The sequence below is a fragment of the Tauraco erythrolophus genome, chromosome 15, assembly GCF_009769465.1.
Source record: "Tauraco erythrolophus isolate bTauEry1 chromosome 15, bTauEry1.pri, whole genome shotgun sequence".
NCBI classification, from domain to species: Eukaryota; Metazoa; Chordata; class Aves; order Musophagiformes; family Musophagidae; genus Tauraco; species Tauraco erythrolophus.
Window position 1 is genome coordinate 996,238 of NC_141479.1, and position 12,619 is coordinate 1,008,856.

The 12,619-nt window shown below is 46.1% G+C and overlaps 1 protein-coding gene across 1 annotated transcript in view; it reads left to right on the top strand.

Annotated features, from left to right (window-relative positions):
- EDC4 (enhancer of mRNA decapping 4) overlaps positions 1-12,619 on the top strand; it is a 39,338-nt gene that overhangs the window by 9,622 nt on the left and 17,097 nt on the right. Inside the window, 12 exon segments of the mRNA XM_086620864.1 lie at positions 59-248; positions 1,309-1,456; positions 1,971-2,075; positions 2,982-3,091; positions 4,019-4,102; positions 4,712-4,807; positions 5,930-6,032; positions 6,493-6,673; positions 8,511-8,583; positions 9,038-9,129; positions 9,760-9,956; positions 12,239-12,327. Of these exon segments, the coding sequence (XP_086476990.1) occupies positions 59-248; positions 1,309-1,456; positions 1,971-2,075; positions 2,982-3,091; positions 4,019-4,102; positions 4,712-4,807; positions 5,930-6,032; positions 6,493-6,673; positions 8,511-8,583; positions 9,038-9,129; positions 9,760-9,956; positions 12,239-12,327 (1,468 nt within the window).

Below are 12,619 nucleotides of genomic sequence, written 5' to 3' on the forward strand. Positions count from 1 at the left end.
GGTGGGATGGGGAAACCGCACGGATTAACGATGACTTCTCCCTCTTTTTTGTCTGCAGCTGCCAGTAACGGCTCCGCTATGGTGCGGGTGTTGAGCGTCAGCACTGCTGAGCGGACCTTGCTGAAAGGCTTCACGGGTGGTGTGGCAGACCTGGCGTTTGCTCATCTCAACTCCAACCAGCTGGCGTGCCTGGATGAGGCCGGCAACCTTTTTGTCTGGCGCCTGGCCATGGATAAAGAAAAGATCCAGTATCTTGTCAAAATATGCCTTGTAACAGTCTTTGTGTAATGGTTAATGTGAATGCAGCCTCAAAATTGCAACTTATTTCCTAACTTTTTCGGAATAGCAGCTTGCAGGGGGAAGGTTGATAGTTCTGTCCCTTCGAGAGTATCAGATCAATCAACCTGTGCCTGCATTCAGCATAATAATTACATGAAGTTGCATGTAACTTGAAATTCTAGGAGTGACATCTCAGTTTTCCTTCTGGTCCCACCAAAAGTGAGAAGTGTCAGTCTGTACTAGCTGGCCTCACACATGGGCAGTGTCACCTCGACAGTGTGACAAAGCTTTTTACTCACGTTTGTCTGCTTCTAGCTCTTTTCCTCAGTTGCTTTTCTCGGGAACAGGATGGAATACTTCTCTCCTGCTCACTATCTTCCTTCCAAACCTGTCATCCCTCTTCTTTTGGTGGTCCTGAAATTTATTTTCAGTGTTTGATTCGTTGCCTTAAGTCTTTTCCTTTTAATTACGAGAAGGGACTGCTCAGTGCTTTTGGGAAGCGTGCCAGTCTGTGGGATATGTCATCTTAGGTTGTGGCTTCTTAATTTTAATCGTATACTGTCATTTTACAACCACCTTCACTCCAGTTACTTTTGATTGTTTAAGATCTGATTTGTATGGTGGACCAGAGCACTTGGCCTGGGCCAAGGTGGTAGCTTTTCTGTTTTTCAGTGGTAGAGTTGCAGTGCTAGCTGAAATAATTTAATCTGTCCGTCAGCAGTCGCGAGGGTTGCACATTCAGATGTGGCCGCGTGCTCCTGTTGTGCTTATCCTGTCCCTGTCTGCCACCTGCAAGAGAAAATTATGAGACTCTATTAACTTTTGTAAGCTTAACCTCTTCTGCTGGTGAAGAAATGCTAGCTTGCCACCTTTCTTAGCAGAATCCTTTTGTCTGATTTGGTTTTGAATCTCGATGATCCAAATAATCTTGAGGTTTAGTAGTATTTGCTGGACCAAGCCTGAATCCTCAGTTACTGCTGAGTGTCAGAGCACTGCCAAAATGTTATTTTTCTTAACCGTGGTGCCCAGAGAGGAGATCTTGGTTAACATCAAGCGACCTGACAATACTCCGTTGAACACCTCTCGACGAATCATCTGGTGTCCTTTCATCCCAGATGATAATGAGGAGAGCGGTGAAGAGGGAAGTCAGACGTTGGCCCTGTTGCACGAGGACAGGGTAAGGAAACCTTGCTTTGGACATGTTGTCCCTTATTAGGGAGAGAGAATCTAATGAAGGAGAGAGCCCTTATGGTTAAAGATGTACAGATTCCCGTCTATTCTGTGCTGGGAATCCTTCGTTAATATGGGATTCCTCTCTTCCAAGAGGGAGGTCATGCTGACCTTTCTCCAGGGCTCTCAGGAGGAAGGAAGGTGATAACTTTGGCTCACCATCAAAAAGTGGGAACCACTAGAAACAATGTGGAGGGCCAGAGGCATCACTCATCTGCTCAGGGTGAGCCACTTCCCAGGAGAGGGGGCTTGGTGAGCAGCAGCTATAGCTGCCGTGAGCAGTTCCCTGTACTTACGTACAGCTGGGTGCCAGGAAAGCATCTAACGGCCAAATTGGGTGGAAGTGGGAAGCTTTATTGGACTGGTATGTCAGGATATAGGATAAGGATATAAGAAGTTCTCCACTGGATCAACTAGTAGTTGTAGAAATAAACCTGTGTGCCTACATGTTTGTTTTCCAGGCAGAGGTGTGGGATTTGGACATTATCCGAGCAAACCACAGCTCCTGGCCAGTGGAAGTGCCGAGCATCAAAGAAGGCTTCATCGTAGTGAAAGGCCACAGCACGGTATAAACCTATTTTGTTATTTTACTGCCATTGCTGCAGATCACTTGGGTTTTCTTTGGGTTATAGCACCTCAGGAGCTGCAGTTCTTAGGACAGTTGACTGTAAAAAAAACCCAGTTTCTTACCCATCCATGCTCTCACCCACAACCCACTGGCTAAGTACACCCACTGTTGGTGAGTAACCTTTGTTTAAAGAGCCAGGGTGAGTGTGTAGTAACTTGCTTTGCTCTTGAAAAAAATCATCTGTACTTCCAAGGGCCTGTTTGACAACCTGGGCTGTGTTTCAACTCTTTTGTTATATCTCCTGGTAAATGGAACACCACTGCTGTGGTTTTCTGCTGGATCAGAAGGGCAAAATTAAGTGTCATCTTTGTTCTTCTATGATTCCCCTCATGAGTATGGTTATATCTGTGAGTACAGTGGACCAGGACTGCAGCTGAATATGCAGTAGGTGATATTTTTGAATATAACAGAAATAGCTGGGAAGAGTCCAATTCCACTTCTTAAACAGGATGATGACAAAGTAATTGTATTGCTTAGGTGAAACGATGATGATTGTGAAACAACGATTGTGGAAAAAAAAAAACAGTGATTGTGAAAAGCCTGATGAGCTCAAAACAAAATTAACTCTGTAACATAAGTAACAGTGGGAACAGTAGCAGCACAATCCATTGGGCTTAAATTTGCTGTCTGGAAAAGGAGATTGTTAATTATTATTGAAAAAAAAAAAAAGTCCTGTCATTTCTTCTGTGAAGGGTTAAGTTGTCTGGTGACCTGTCTGTTAGAAATCACTCTGACCTCCTGTACTAGCAAACTGTTAGTCAAATTCTATTTGAAAAGAGTACACTTTCTCCCTAAAGAGCTATGAAATGACTTTTCTGTGTCTTTTTTTTCCCTCCCTGTGTAGTGCCTGAGTGAGGGAGCACTTTCTCCAGATGGAACTGTGTTGGCCACAGCAAGCCATGATGGTTTTGTCAAATTCTGGCAGATCTATATTGAGGGGCAAGACGAGCCAAGGTAACTGGAGAGTTAGAAAATGAAGAATCTTGAAACAGAGAGCAGCATTTTTTCTGTATGGATTTCCTGATTACAGAATCACCTGTGATGGTCATTCTCAGGATGTTATAAAGATACAGGGTGAATGTTTCATGGAATCACAGAATGGTTTGGGTTGGAAGGGACCTTCAAGATCATCCAGTCCCAACCCCCCTGCCATGGGCAGGGACACCTTCCACTACACCAGGTTGCCCAAAGCCTCATCCAGCCTGGCCTTGAACACTGCCAGGGATGGGGCAGCCACAGCTTCTCTGGGCAACCTGTGCCAGTGCCTCACCACCCTCACTGTAAAAAATTTCTTCCTTAGATCCCATCTAAATCTCCCCTTTTTCAGTTTAAATCCATCACCCCTTGTCCTGTCACTACACACCCTTGTCCAAAGCCCCTCTCCAGCTTTCTTGAAGCCCCTTTAGGCACTGGAAGGCTGCTAGAAGGTCTCCCTGGAGCCTTCTCTTCTCCAGGCTGAAAGAGTTATATCATTGAATATCCTATTAATAAATACCAGGAAAAAGCCAAGAGCTGTGTCTGGAAGCAGGAGTTTTGTGCTTTGCACAGGCTGTAGTCAAAACTCTTTTACTCTGTCCCTGTACATGCAGAAAGTTTTTGTGAGCTGTTCCTCTTGATGTTGACTTCTTTATGTATTGTACCCTTGTTAAGACACCAAACCAAATGGCAACACGTGATTTTATTTATTTCCTTACTGGTCACGATCTGTGTCTGCACAGTCTGTGATCTCCTGATTTTATGTAAGCCTGTAAACAGCTACAAGTTGATAACACTTGGTGGCTGCTGTCTTTGGACAAGGAGTAACGTGTTCAGCGCTCATCTCTTATCTCCCTCATTTATCACTCCCTGCACACGTGGATGTTTTCTCTGATTCTTCCCTAGATGTCTCCATGAGTGGAAGCCCCATGATGGTAGACCTCTTTCCTGCCTGCTCTTCTGTGACAACCATAAAAAACAAGACCCAGAGTAAGTCCCCAATCCTGTACTCAGATTATCAAAGTTCAGTAGTGTCTCCTGACTCTGCCTTGGGAGGGTTCCTTGTAAGTGCATTGCAATTGTAAAAAAAATTGTGGGAGTTTGTAAATTGTAAAAAGAGTTGTGGGAGGAGCAAGTCCTGGCCTTTCTGTAGTCATTTTCCTGGTGATGGAGAAATAAATAAGGTTCTGGAGCACAGTATAAAGTGACCTTAATTATAGCATCAATTCCATGAAAGCAATGAAAATTCTAAATTGATGAGTCCTTTCAGATGTGTGGTAGGATCAGTTTTAACTGGGTTGTTATCCTTTGGATTTCTACTGCAGCTGATTAAAAAGTAACTGTTTTTTGGGTTTTTTTTTCCGTTGTTTTTGTTTTTTTAAAAAAAATATTTTTATTCTTTCTTCAGTCAGTTGTGGCCTTAAGGTTCTTGAGAGCTATAGTAATTTCTAATCTGCCTCAGAAGCAGAGCTTTTCTGGGAACTTTAAGACACAGTTGTGCAAAATCAGCTCTGGGGAGCTTGTGAGGAACTTTTCTGTGAAATGTCCTTATGGGAGGGGCCAGATCTTCTTTAGAACTTAATTCTGTTTTGCCTGCAGGGTTCCCTTCTGGAGATTTCTCATCACAGGAGCAGATCAGAATAGAGAACTGAAGATGTGGTGCACTGTGTCTTGGACTTGTCTGCAAACTGTCCGGTAGGTGTTGATACGCTGACTCCCCTGGAGGGCTGGATTTGCTTTGAGCAGTGGATCACTGGTTTGGGTTGGAAGGGACCTGCAAGATCATCTAGTTCCAACCCCCCCTGCCATGGGCAGGGACACCTTCCACTACACCAGGTTGCCCAAAGCCTCATCCAACCTGGCCTTGAACACTGCCAGGGATGGGGCAGCCACAGCTTCTCTGGGCAACCTGTGCCAGTGCCTCACCACCCTCAGAGGGAAGAACAGTAGCAAAGCTCTCAATTTCCAGGTATACTCACTTTGCAAAGGTGATCCTTGATCTCCAATGGAGTCTGCTGTAGCCCCAGTTAGGTCAGACTGGCAAAGGAGGAGGCTCTGTCTGGTGAAAGCTGTCAGGGCTGTGACAGACTGTCGGGTGAAGTTTTGGTGAGGCAGGGGAGATTGATCCTTTTATACAGTCTCCTTGGTGTTACCAAGATCTGTTGTCTTTGCTTTGGTCTGTAGGGCTTAGACGTACAAGTAGCACGAGGAGAGGCATTCCAAGTTGCACTAAAACTACTAGATATTCAATAACCAATCCAGGATCTTTTCCTGTTACTGCTTTTTCTGATATAAATAATGAGAAGCTGCTATGTTGGTAGATCTCAAGCAATTATACATCATCTGATCACATGCACGTGTAAACCCACTTCTGAATTGCCCTCCTGAAGTGGAAGAATATGGCATACAGCTGAGTGCTGCTTTTTCCACCTCGTACTACAGAAGGTCCAAAACCTGTAGAAGGGTTGTTTTGGTTTGGTGGATTTTTGTTTTTAAATCTGTAGCATTGGCTGTTGTCCTCCCATGAACGTGGAACATGCTAAGGAACGACAAACCATCATCTTTCATTTAAGTGTTCAGAATCCATAACTAGATCCTGTTGTGTGATCTCCCTGCTGGTCTCCTAGCTGAAGTCAGCACTGATTTCTGTAATCATATTTTTGTTCTGGGGGGTGGTTGCACTGTGTAGTATGGCTGTGAACTCCTCAAGTTTAAAAAAAACCAACAAACTAATGCAGTTTCATAGCAGTCATTCTAGTTGTGCTAATCTGCCTTCCTTTCTGCACCTCCTCCCACCCCTCTTATTTGTGGATCTAGCTTTTCTCCTGACATCTTCAGCTCCATGAGCATTCTTCCCAGCCTGAAAGTCTGCCTGGACCTCTCCGCTGAATATCTGATACTGAGCGACGTGCAGAGAAAAGTAGGTGGTTCGTGGCATTGCTGGCTGTGTGGGTGACAGAAGGAGAAATGGCCATCGGTGTGGCTGACTCTGCTGCCCAGGTCTAGGATTTGCACACTAGCAGCTGAAACCACAGAGGCTGGCCTCAACTATTTCACCATAAGATGATAAGTGGTAACAATTCGGGGGATTAATCTTGAGGAACCTTAAGGATTACTTCTCACTCTAAAGTAAAGCCCTCATGGAGGAATCTGTGTCTGGCACAGTAGGATAGAGTTCCTGATCAACGTTGCCTCTGTAGGAGTGTGCTTATTGTGGTTCCCTTGGGTGTTCTGTTTCAAATTTACATGTCTCAGGCTTTATTCCTCATGTTATTCCCGTTGCTCCAAATCTAGTTCAGGTGCTAGGCTTTGTAGTCCACACACTCGTACTCGTAGTCTGCTCTGAAAGCCCAGTGAGTTCCTGTTTCTGATTCTTCCAGGTGTTATATGTGATGGAGCTGACGCAGAACCAAGAGGAGGGTAAAGCTTACTTCAGCTCCATCTCCGAGTTCCTCCTTACCCACCCAGTCCTAAGCTTTGGCATCCAGGCGGTGAGCCGCTGCCGGTTAAGGCACACCGAAGTGCTCCCGGCAGAAGAGGAGAATGACAACTTGAGCATAGGTAGGTGAAGAAGAGAATTTGGCTGCTGTGAGATCAGGATTTCTTTGGTTCTGGCTTTCTCAAGAAAGGCTGTCCCTCTTCTTCCCTTGGTCTGTATGAAATACATGCTGTGCAGCGAGAATACTTTGGGGAAAGACAGTGGAGTTGGTTACAAGGGAGGTTACAACCTGCTGCTTGAAGCAGGACTATTGCTGGTGGCAGATCAGGTCACCTGCAGCTTCATCTAGTTGTATGTTGAAGGCCCCAAATATGACATTTCTGGCTGTGCTCTGGTGCCCTGTCCCAGGGCTGTACCCTTTCCTAAAGAAAATGTATTCCAAATATCCAACCCGGACCTCCCAACCCAGGTTGGAGCCGTTGCCCCTCACCGCACAGAAACTCCGCTGAGGTGTTCGTTATTAAAAAAGCATCCCAGGGCTGCATGGGCTTACGTGACTGCAGGTGACACTTTAGTTAAGGTACAAGATGAGGTGCTCGGTATCGGAGCTGTGATGCTTTTGTGATTGTGTAGTGTCATTGCCCCCAGCACCGCGCAGGGGACAACTTCCCCTGGCAGCGTAGGGCTGAGTCCCTTTCCAGCGCAGTGTAATGCAGGCTCACAGGAGCACAAGGGTTCCTGGAAGAATTGGCAGGCTGTGTATCTGTGACTGCTTGTCTGAGTAAACTGTGTGTAGTTAAACATCAGAGGTGTGAGCACATGGGCTGAGAAACCAACTGGTTGCTTCGGAATCGTGCTGCCTGAGCCGTGACAGATGTGAGGACAGCACGCAGTCTGAGTTGGAGGAGTTGGGAAGACTTCATGTCTGGAAGTCATACTGCCAAACCACAAAGCTACTTACAAGAGGAGTGAACAAGTAACTCTCTTTTAGAGGAGAAATGTGTGAAATGTCTTCTCTGGCTGTTTCTACAGTGAATATGACAGTGAATCCTGCGGAGAACTGTCCCGTGCAAGCATTCCTTGATCAGTGCCTCTCCTCAAATGTTGGCTTGCTCCAGATCTCCTGCCTTTCTGATAGTAAAATTTGGAAAGATGCTTTGAATAACATCAACGTACTTACTGTTAGAAAGATTCCTGGACTGTCAGTGCAGCTGTATGATGTGCTTCCCTTTGCCTTTTATTGTCCATAACAATAGTTAATTCATGTTGTTGTCAATATTTGTGGCATATTGCTCTGAAATGCAGAAGCAAAAATGATAGGTACCTGTAGCGAGTCTGGAGCAGACTGGGACGGAACCTTGAGGTCCTTGGTTGGTGCTCAGATAATTAGGACAATTTGCATTAAAATGCCTAATACTTTTTTTTTTAATGGGGAGTTAGATTTATCTTTTGTACTCAGCCTCCTTAGTTTTCTTAGCAGCGGAACTGGTACAGGTGTTGGATGGATGTTGTCAGCGCTGCCTGATGGGAAGTTCTTGCAGAGCTCTTTGTCACTCTGGTTGTTCACAGCCAGGAAGGATGGCTGAGCCCTAGTCTTGACCCTACAATATAAGCTAGTGTGTGTCTCTTAAAATATAGCCAACCAGTCACGTCAGCCACAACAAATTACTGGCAGTTCCAGACCCCAGCTTCCTCCTCTTTTTTTTCTTCTTCTTTTTGTATTTTTTTTTCTCTTCCTTGAATGTTGTTTGGCTGGATTAGAGCAAATTTAATTGCTCTCACAATGAAAAGTAAAGGGAATACTTTCCCTTAACACGGCGAAGCCACCTCTGAAGTGTAGAGGTGATGAGGCTGTGTTGTGCTGGTTATCTCCTGCTGGTTCATCTGCTACGATGCTTCTCTAGTACTTTGTTCACAGTTTCCATCCAACTTCATGTTTTACTCTTGTTTTACTTCCAGAAGGTGCCCAGGGAGCTGGGGCTGTCGAATCAGCAGCAGGCGTGCTGATAAAACTCTTCTGCGTGCACACCAAGTGAGTATGTGTAGCAGCTACCATGGGCACCCGTCTGTGGTTGTCGTAATCCCGCACCGAGCTGTAGAAATTGAACTTACCAATTCCTTTTGCTCATGGCAAAAACTGCTTGGAGCCATGGAAACTTCTGGCTGTGGTGTGTTCAGTATGGCCTCACCAGGAGGCAGCCAGGCATGGTGCAGCAGCAAGCTAGTGGTTTTGTCACCATGAGTACGCAATGCCTTAAGTTATGCTCATGTGTAAGTGCTGGGAAGCATCTTGCAGATCCTCTAGGTGACTGGATCAGCTGGGTGAGGATCAGCTGGGTGAGGATCAGCTTCTGCTTCTTCTGTCACAGGCAGAAAACACTAAAGCATATTCCATGGGAATCAGTTCCATGAAAAGGAATCTTCTAAGCATTAGACTTCTCTTGGTGATATATAAACTAATCAGAGGTGCCTGGATTTTTTTTCAGAGCCCTACAGGATGTGCAGATTAGATTCCAGCCTCTTCATAGTCCTGACATGAGCACGTCCATGCCTTCCCATGGCTCTCATGAAGAATTTGGTGAGCATTTGTGTTCAATCTTCAGTTTTGCTGAGCCTTTAAAGATTGTTGCAGCAGGGGGAAGAGCAGGAGGGCAGCTTTGGCCGTGTCTTTGTCCATGGACTTTGAGCATGGAGTAGCTGTGAAGCAGGCTGCTGATTAAACCCCGGGTTGAGTATGGAGCACGGGGACACGTTAGGCTGGGAGCACCAATGCTCTGTGTGTGCTTGAGTCCACCTTGCAGGTGATTTAGCACTTGTCCCAGAAACTTGACATTTGTCTGTTGTCAGACAGAAGAGATCACAGTGACACCAGAGCGTTGGGAGTAGAGGGGACTGGGCTGTGTGCTGCGTGCTCTTTCAGTTCATTCACCATTCTGGGATGTGGCTGTTAAACTGGCCTTGCATTTAGGGAAGAAAGGAAGCTTGGATCTCGTAATATGAAAGCCTGTTAACATCCACTCTTGAGCATAAAAAGAGTATGTGTAACACAGGATTTGCCTTGCCCTAAACTTTGATTAGGATCTTGCAGGGTTTTTGCTTGATGGAAACCAGTATTGCTGGCAATGGCATAAGTTGATACTTTGTGGAATTAAAGCTTTAGCTTTAGGGTGAAGTTGCTGTAAATTGATTTGTGTTTCTCCCTTGGAAGCCTTTCCAGACCACATGGCTGATCTAAGCACGGAAGGGCTGGGATCTGAAAAGGGATCGATGCACGGCTCTCAGCCAGACCTGCGGCGTATTGCTGACCTGCCTGTGCCAGCGGACTTCCTTGCTCTCTCCAATGATGCCAAACCTAAGCTGATGACTCCCGATGCATTCATGACACCAAGTGCATCTCTTCAACAGGTAGCCAGAGAGCAGCACTGTTATTGGTGGTACAAGGGGTGGGTTTGGATTTTGATACTTTTGGGAACTTTTTGTAGGCAGTAATGACTCTGGGACGCTAAAGTAGCTGAATGCAGAGCACACAGGAAACTCTGTGTGAGTAAGCAAACTGAGTAAAGAATCTAAAATGCTAAGCTGGCCTAAGCTTGTGCTGCGAGTGCTGTGTTTAGCTGCAAAACTGCTGATGTGGCTGTGTTGTGTAGAAATATGGGTTTGCTTCATCCAGCTTTGTATCTAAGCTGGGAGACTGGTTTACCCATGTTGTTTGGGGTTGTGATAGAACTATACTGGTAGAAAATGTGCCATCTCTGCATATCCTGGCTGACAGGATCCTGTGGGAATACGTGTCTGAAACGATCAGGTGGGTAGATAAGACTTTAACATCTTCTGCATGAGATCTGCAAGTGTATCCAGTGGCTCCAGTAGCTCTCTGGGTTTTTTTTAATCTAACACATCAGGCCTTAACATGTACAGGAGACAAGTCTTCTGTGCTTGCACCAGGGATTTTGGTATTAGGAAGCAAGTGAAGCATTCCTTGGGATTTGGTGATCTCTGCAAAGGATAGCAAAGTGTGTTGGTGAAGAGCCATAAGCAAGCATTTACTCCTCAGTGGAGCTCTGATGGAGCCGTCAGAAAACACAGAATTTCTCTTAATGCTCTGTCCCACGTGCGTGGCCAGCAGCGCTGCGTCACGCATCGTTGGCTCCTGCCAGGTGTTGGTAGAGCCTGTCTGGCACTGACTGTGTAACTCAGCATGGGTTTCTGCTGCTCCTTCTTGGTTATGCCAACAAGCAGAAGTGTGTGAGCTCGCTGTCTGTTGACCACTCCACATCCAAATCTCATATTAGTTTATCTTAAACCCACTGAGATATTCTTGCTTTATAGCCTGCTTCTGTGCCTCTGCACTGAATTTGTGCTGAATCTCCATACTGCATTTGTGACTGTAGTTTTCTCCATGTGCTTTTAGAAGGGGAATAAGCATAAATTAAAAAATAATTTGAAAAGCACATCCTTTAAGAAAAGCAATCTGCAACTTAATTACACGATTCAGCTGTGCTGCTTGTGTTTCCTCTGCCTTCGTGTGAGAAACGACTGTTGGCAGTTATTTGCTGAGCTGATGCAGTTCTCAGAGGCAAGAAGGAAAGTGATTGTGAGCAGCACTCCACGTACACATCCTAAGGCAGGGCTTCCACCTTCAAGGGGCGAACGTGTGGTTGTCACCACAGCTTGAATGTGTGCTGGAGGAGCCTGGATGAGGATGGACAGCACATGGAGATGTGCAGGAATGGAGTCTATACTGAGTTGACTAACGAGAGAGAGCCACCCCGGCCACAACTTGGGGAGGAAAGAATAAATTCAACTCCTCCTGAAGGTTTTCGATGTTGCTGGCAAAGTTGCTGAGCGCAGGAGTTAATTTTGTGCCTGAGGGTGGGCAGCCTTCCCAACGCAAAGGTGTCTCAGGGGAGAAGAGGAGTGTTGTTGTTGGGGTGATGGTTGCACGGACTGTTTGCTGCAAGGAGCAGCTCACTCTTCAGTTTAAACAGTGTACCTGTTCAGTTTAAAACTGGCTCTTCAGTGCTACCTATTTCACAGCAGGCTTCTTCCTGCTGGCACCAGCACCCAGGGGAACTGTAGGCTGAACACAGCCTTGAGTTTAGCTCAATCTCTGCTCTCTGCCCTGGGCACCGTCACGTGTAAGAAGCTTGGCCACACTGGCTTTCCCAGCTGAGTACTTATGTTGATGTTGTCTGTAGGTGTTTCTTGGAAGCCAGAAGCAGCAGTGGGGGCCAGCAGATCCCACTGTGCTCTTCACTGCTAGCCAGCTGGCTAGGTGACCAATACCTCTTCTTGTGCATTGGAGCATTCTACTTCTGTGTATCAGCAGTGCAGGACCTAAACCCTGTACCAACTCTGGCCTGGTAGTGGGAACAGACCTTGACAAGAGCAGTCTAGCACTAAGAACAAAACAGGGATGTGGTGTGTAGCCCTGCGGAATGCCACTTGGTTTTGGGAGAGCAATTCCTCCAAAAAAACAGCCGTGGTTCATGTGATGAGGATGTCTCAGGACTTGCCTTCAACCAGCACCTGAGCACTCTAGCAGTACAACTCAACCTATTTTATTTCTTGTCTGTTCCCTCTTCTCCAGAGACTCTTTAGGAGTTCTTCTGGAGCCAGCATTCTCAGGAGAAGTTCTGCTGTTGGACTCTAGTGTCACATCCTGACCGCTGTGTGTTTCCTTACAGATCGCTGTGTCGCCGGGCAGCAGCGTCAGTTCCCTGACTGCAGTCACAGCCATGAGCAGCACTTCTGTCACGGATGCCTCTCTGCCCAGGTAAATAGATCATGTATTAAACAATATTTCTGCAACTCAGCTGATAGTGTCCTTCAGGGTGGCGCGGAGCTGTAGTGTATCTTGTAGGAGAGGAGATTGTAACCAGAGTTAGAAACTGGCCTGAGTCCCAAAGTCCCTGTATGGGCAACTGTTTGCATCGCTCACACAGCGTGGAGCATGTCTGTTGTCATCCAGGGGCCAACAACAGTGTTTCATTTGTGCCTCGTAGGGATTCTCTTACTGCATCTCAGTTTTGTTGCTTTACATGCTTCTCCCAAAGGGCTGCCATTGT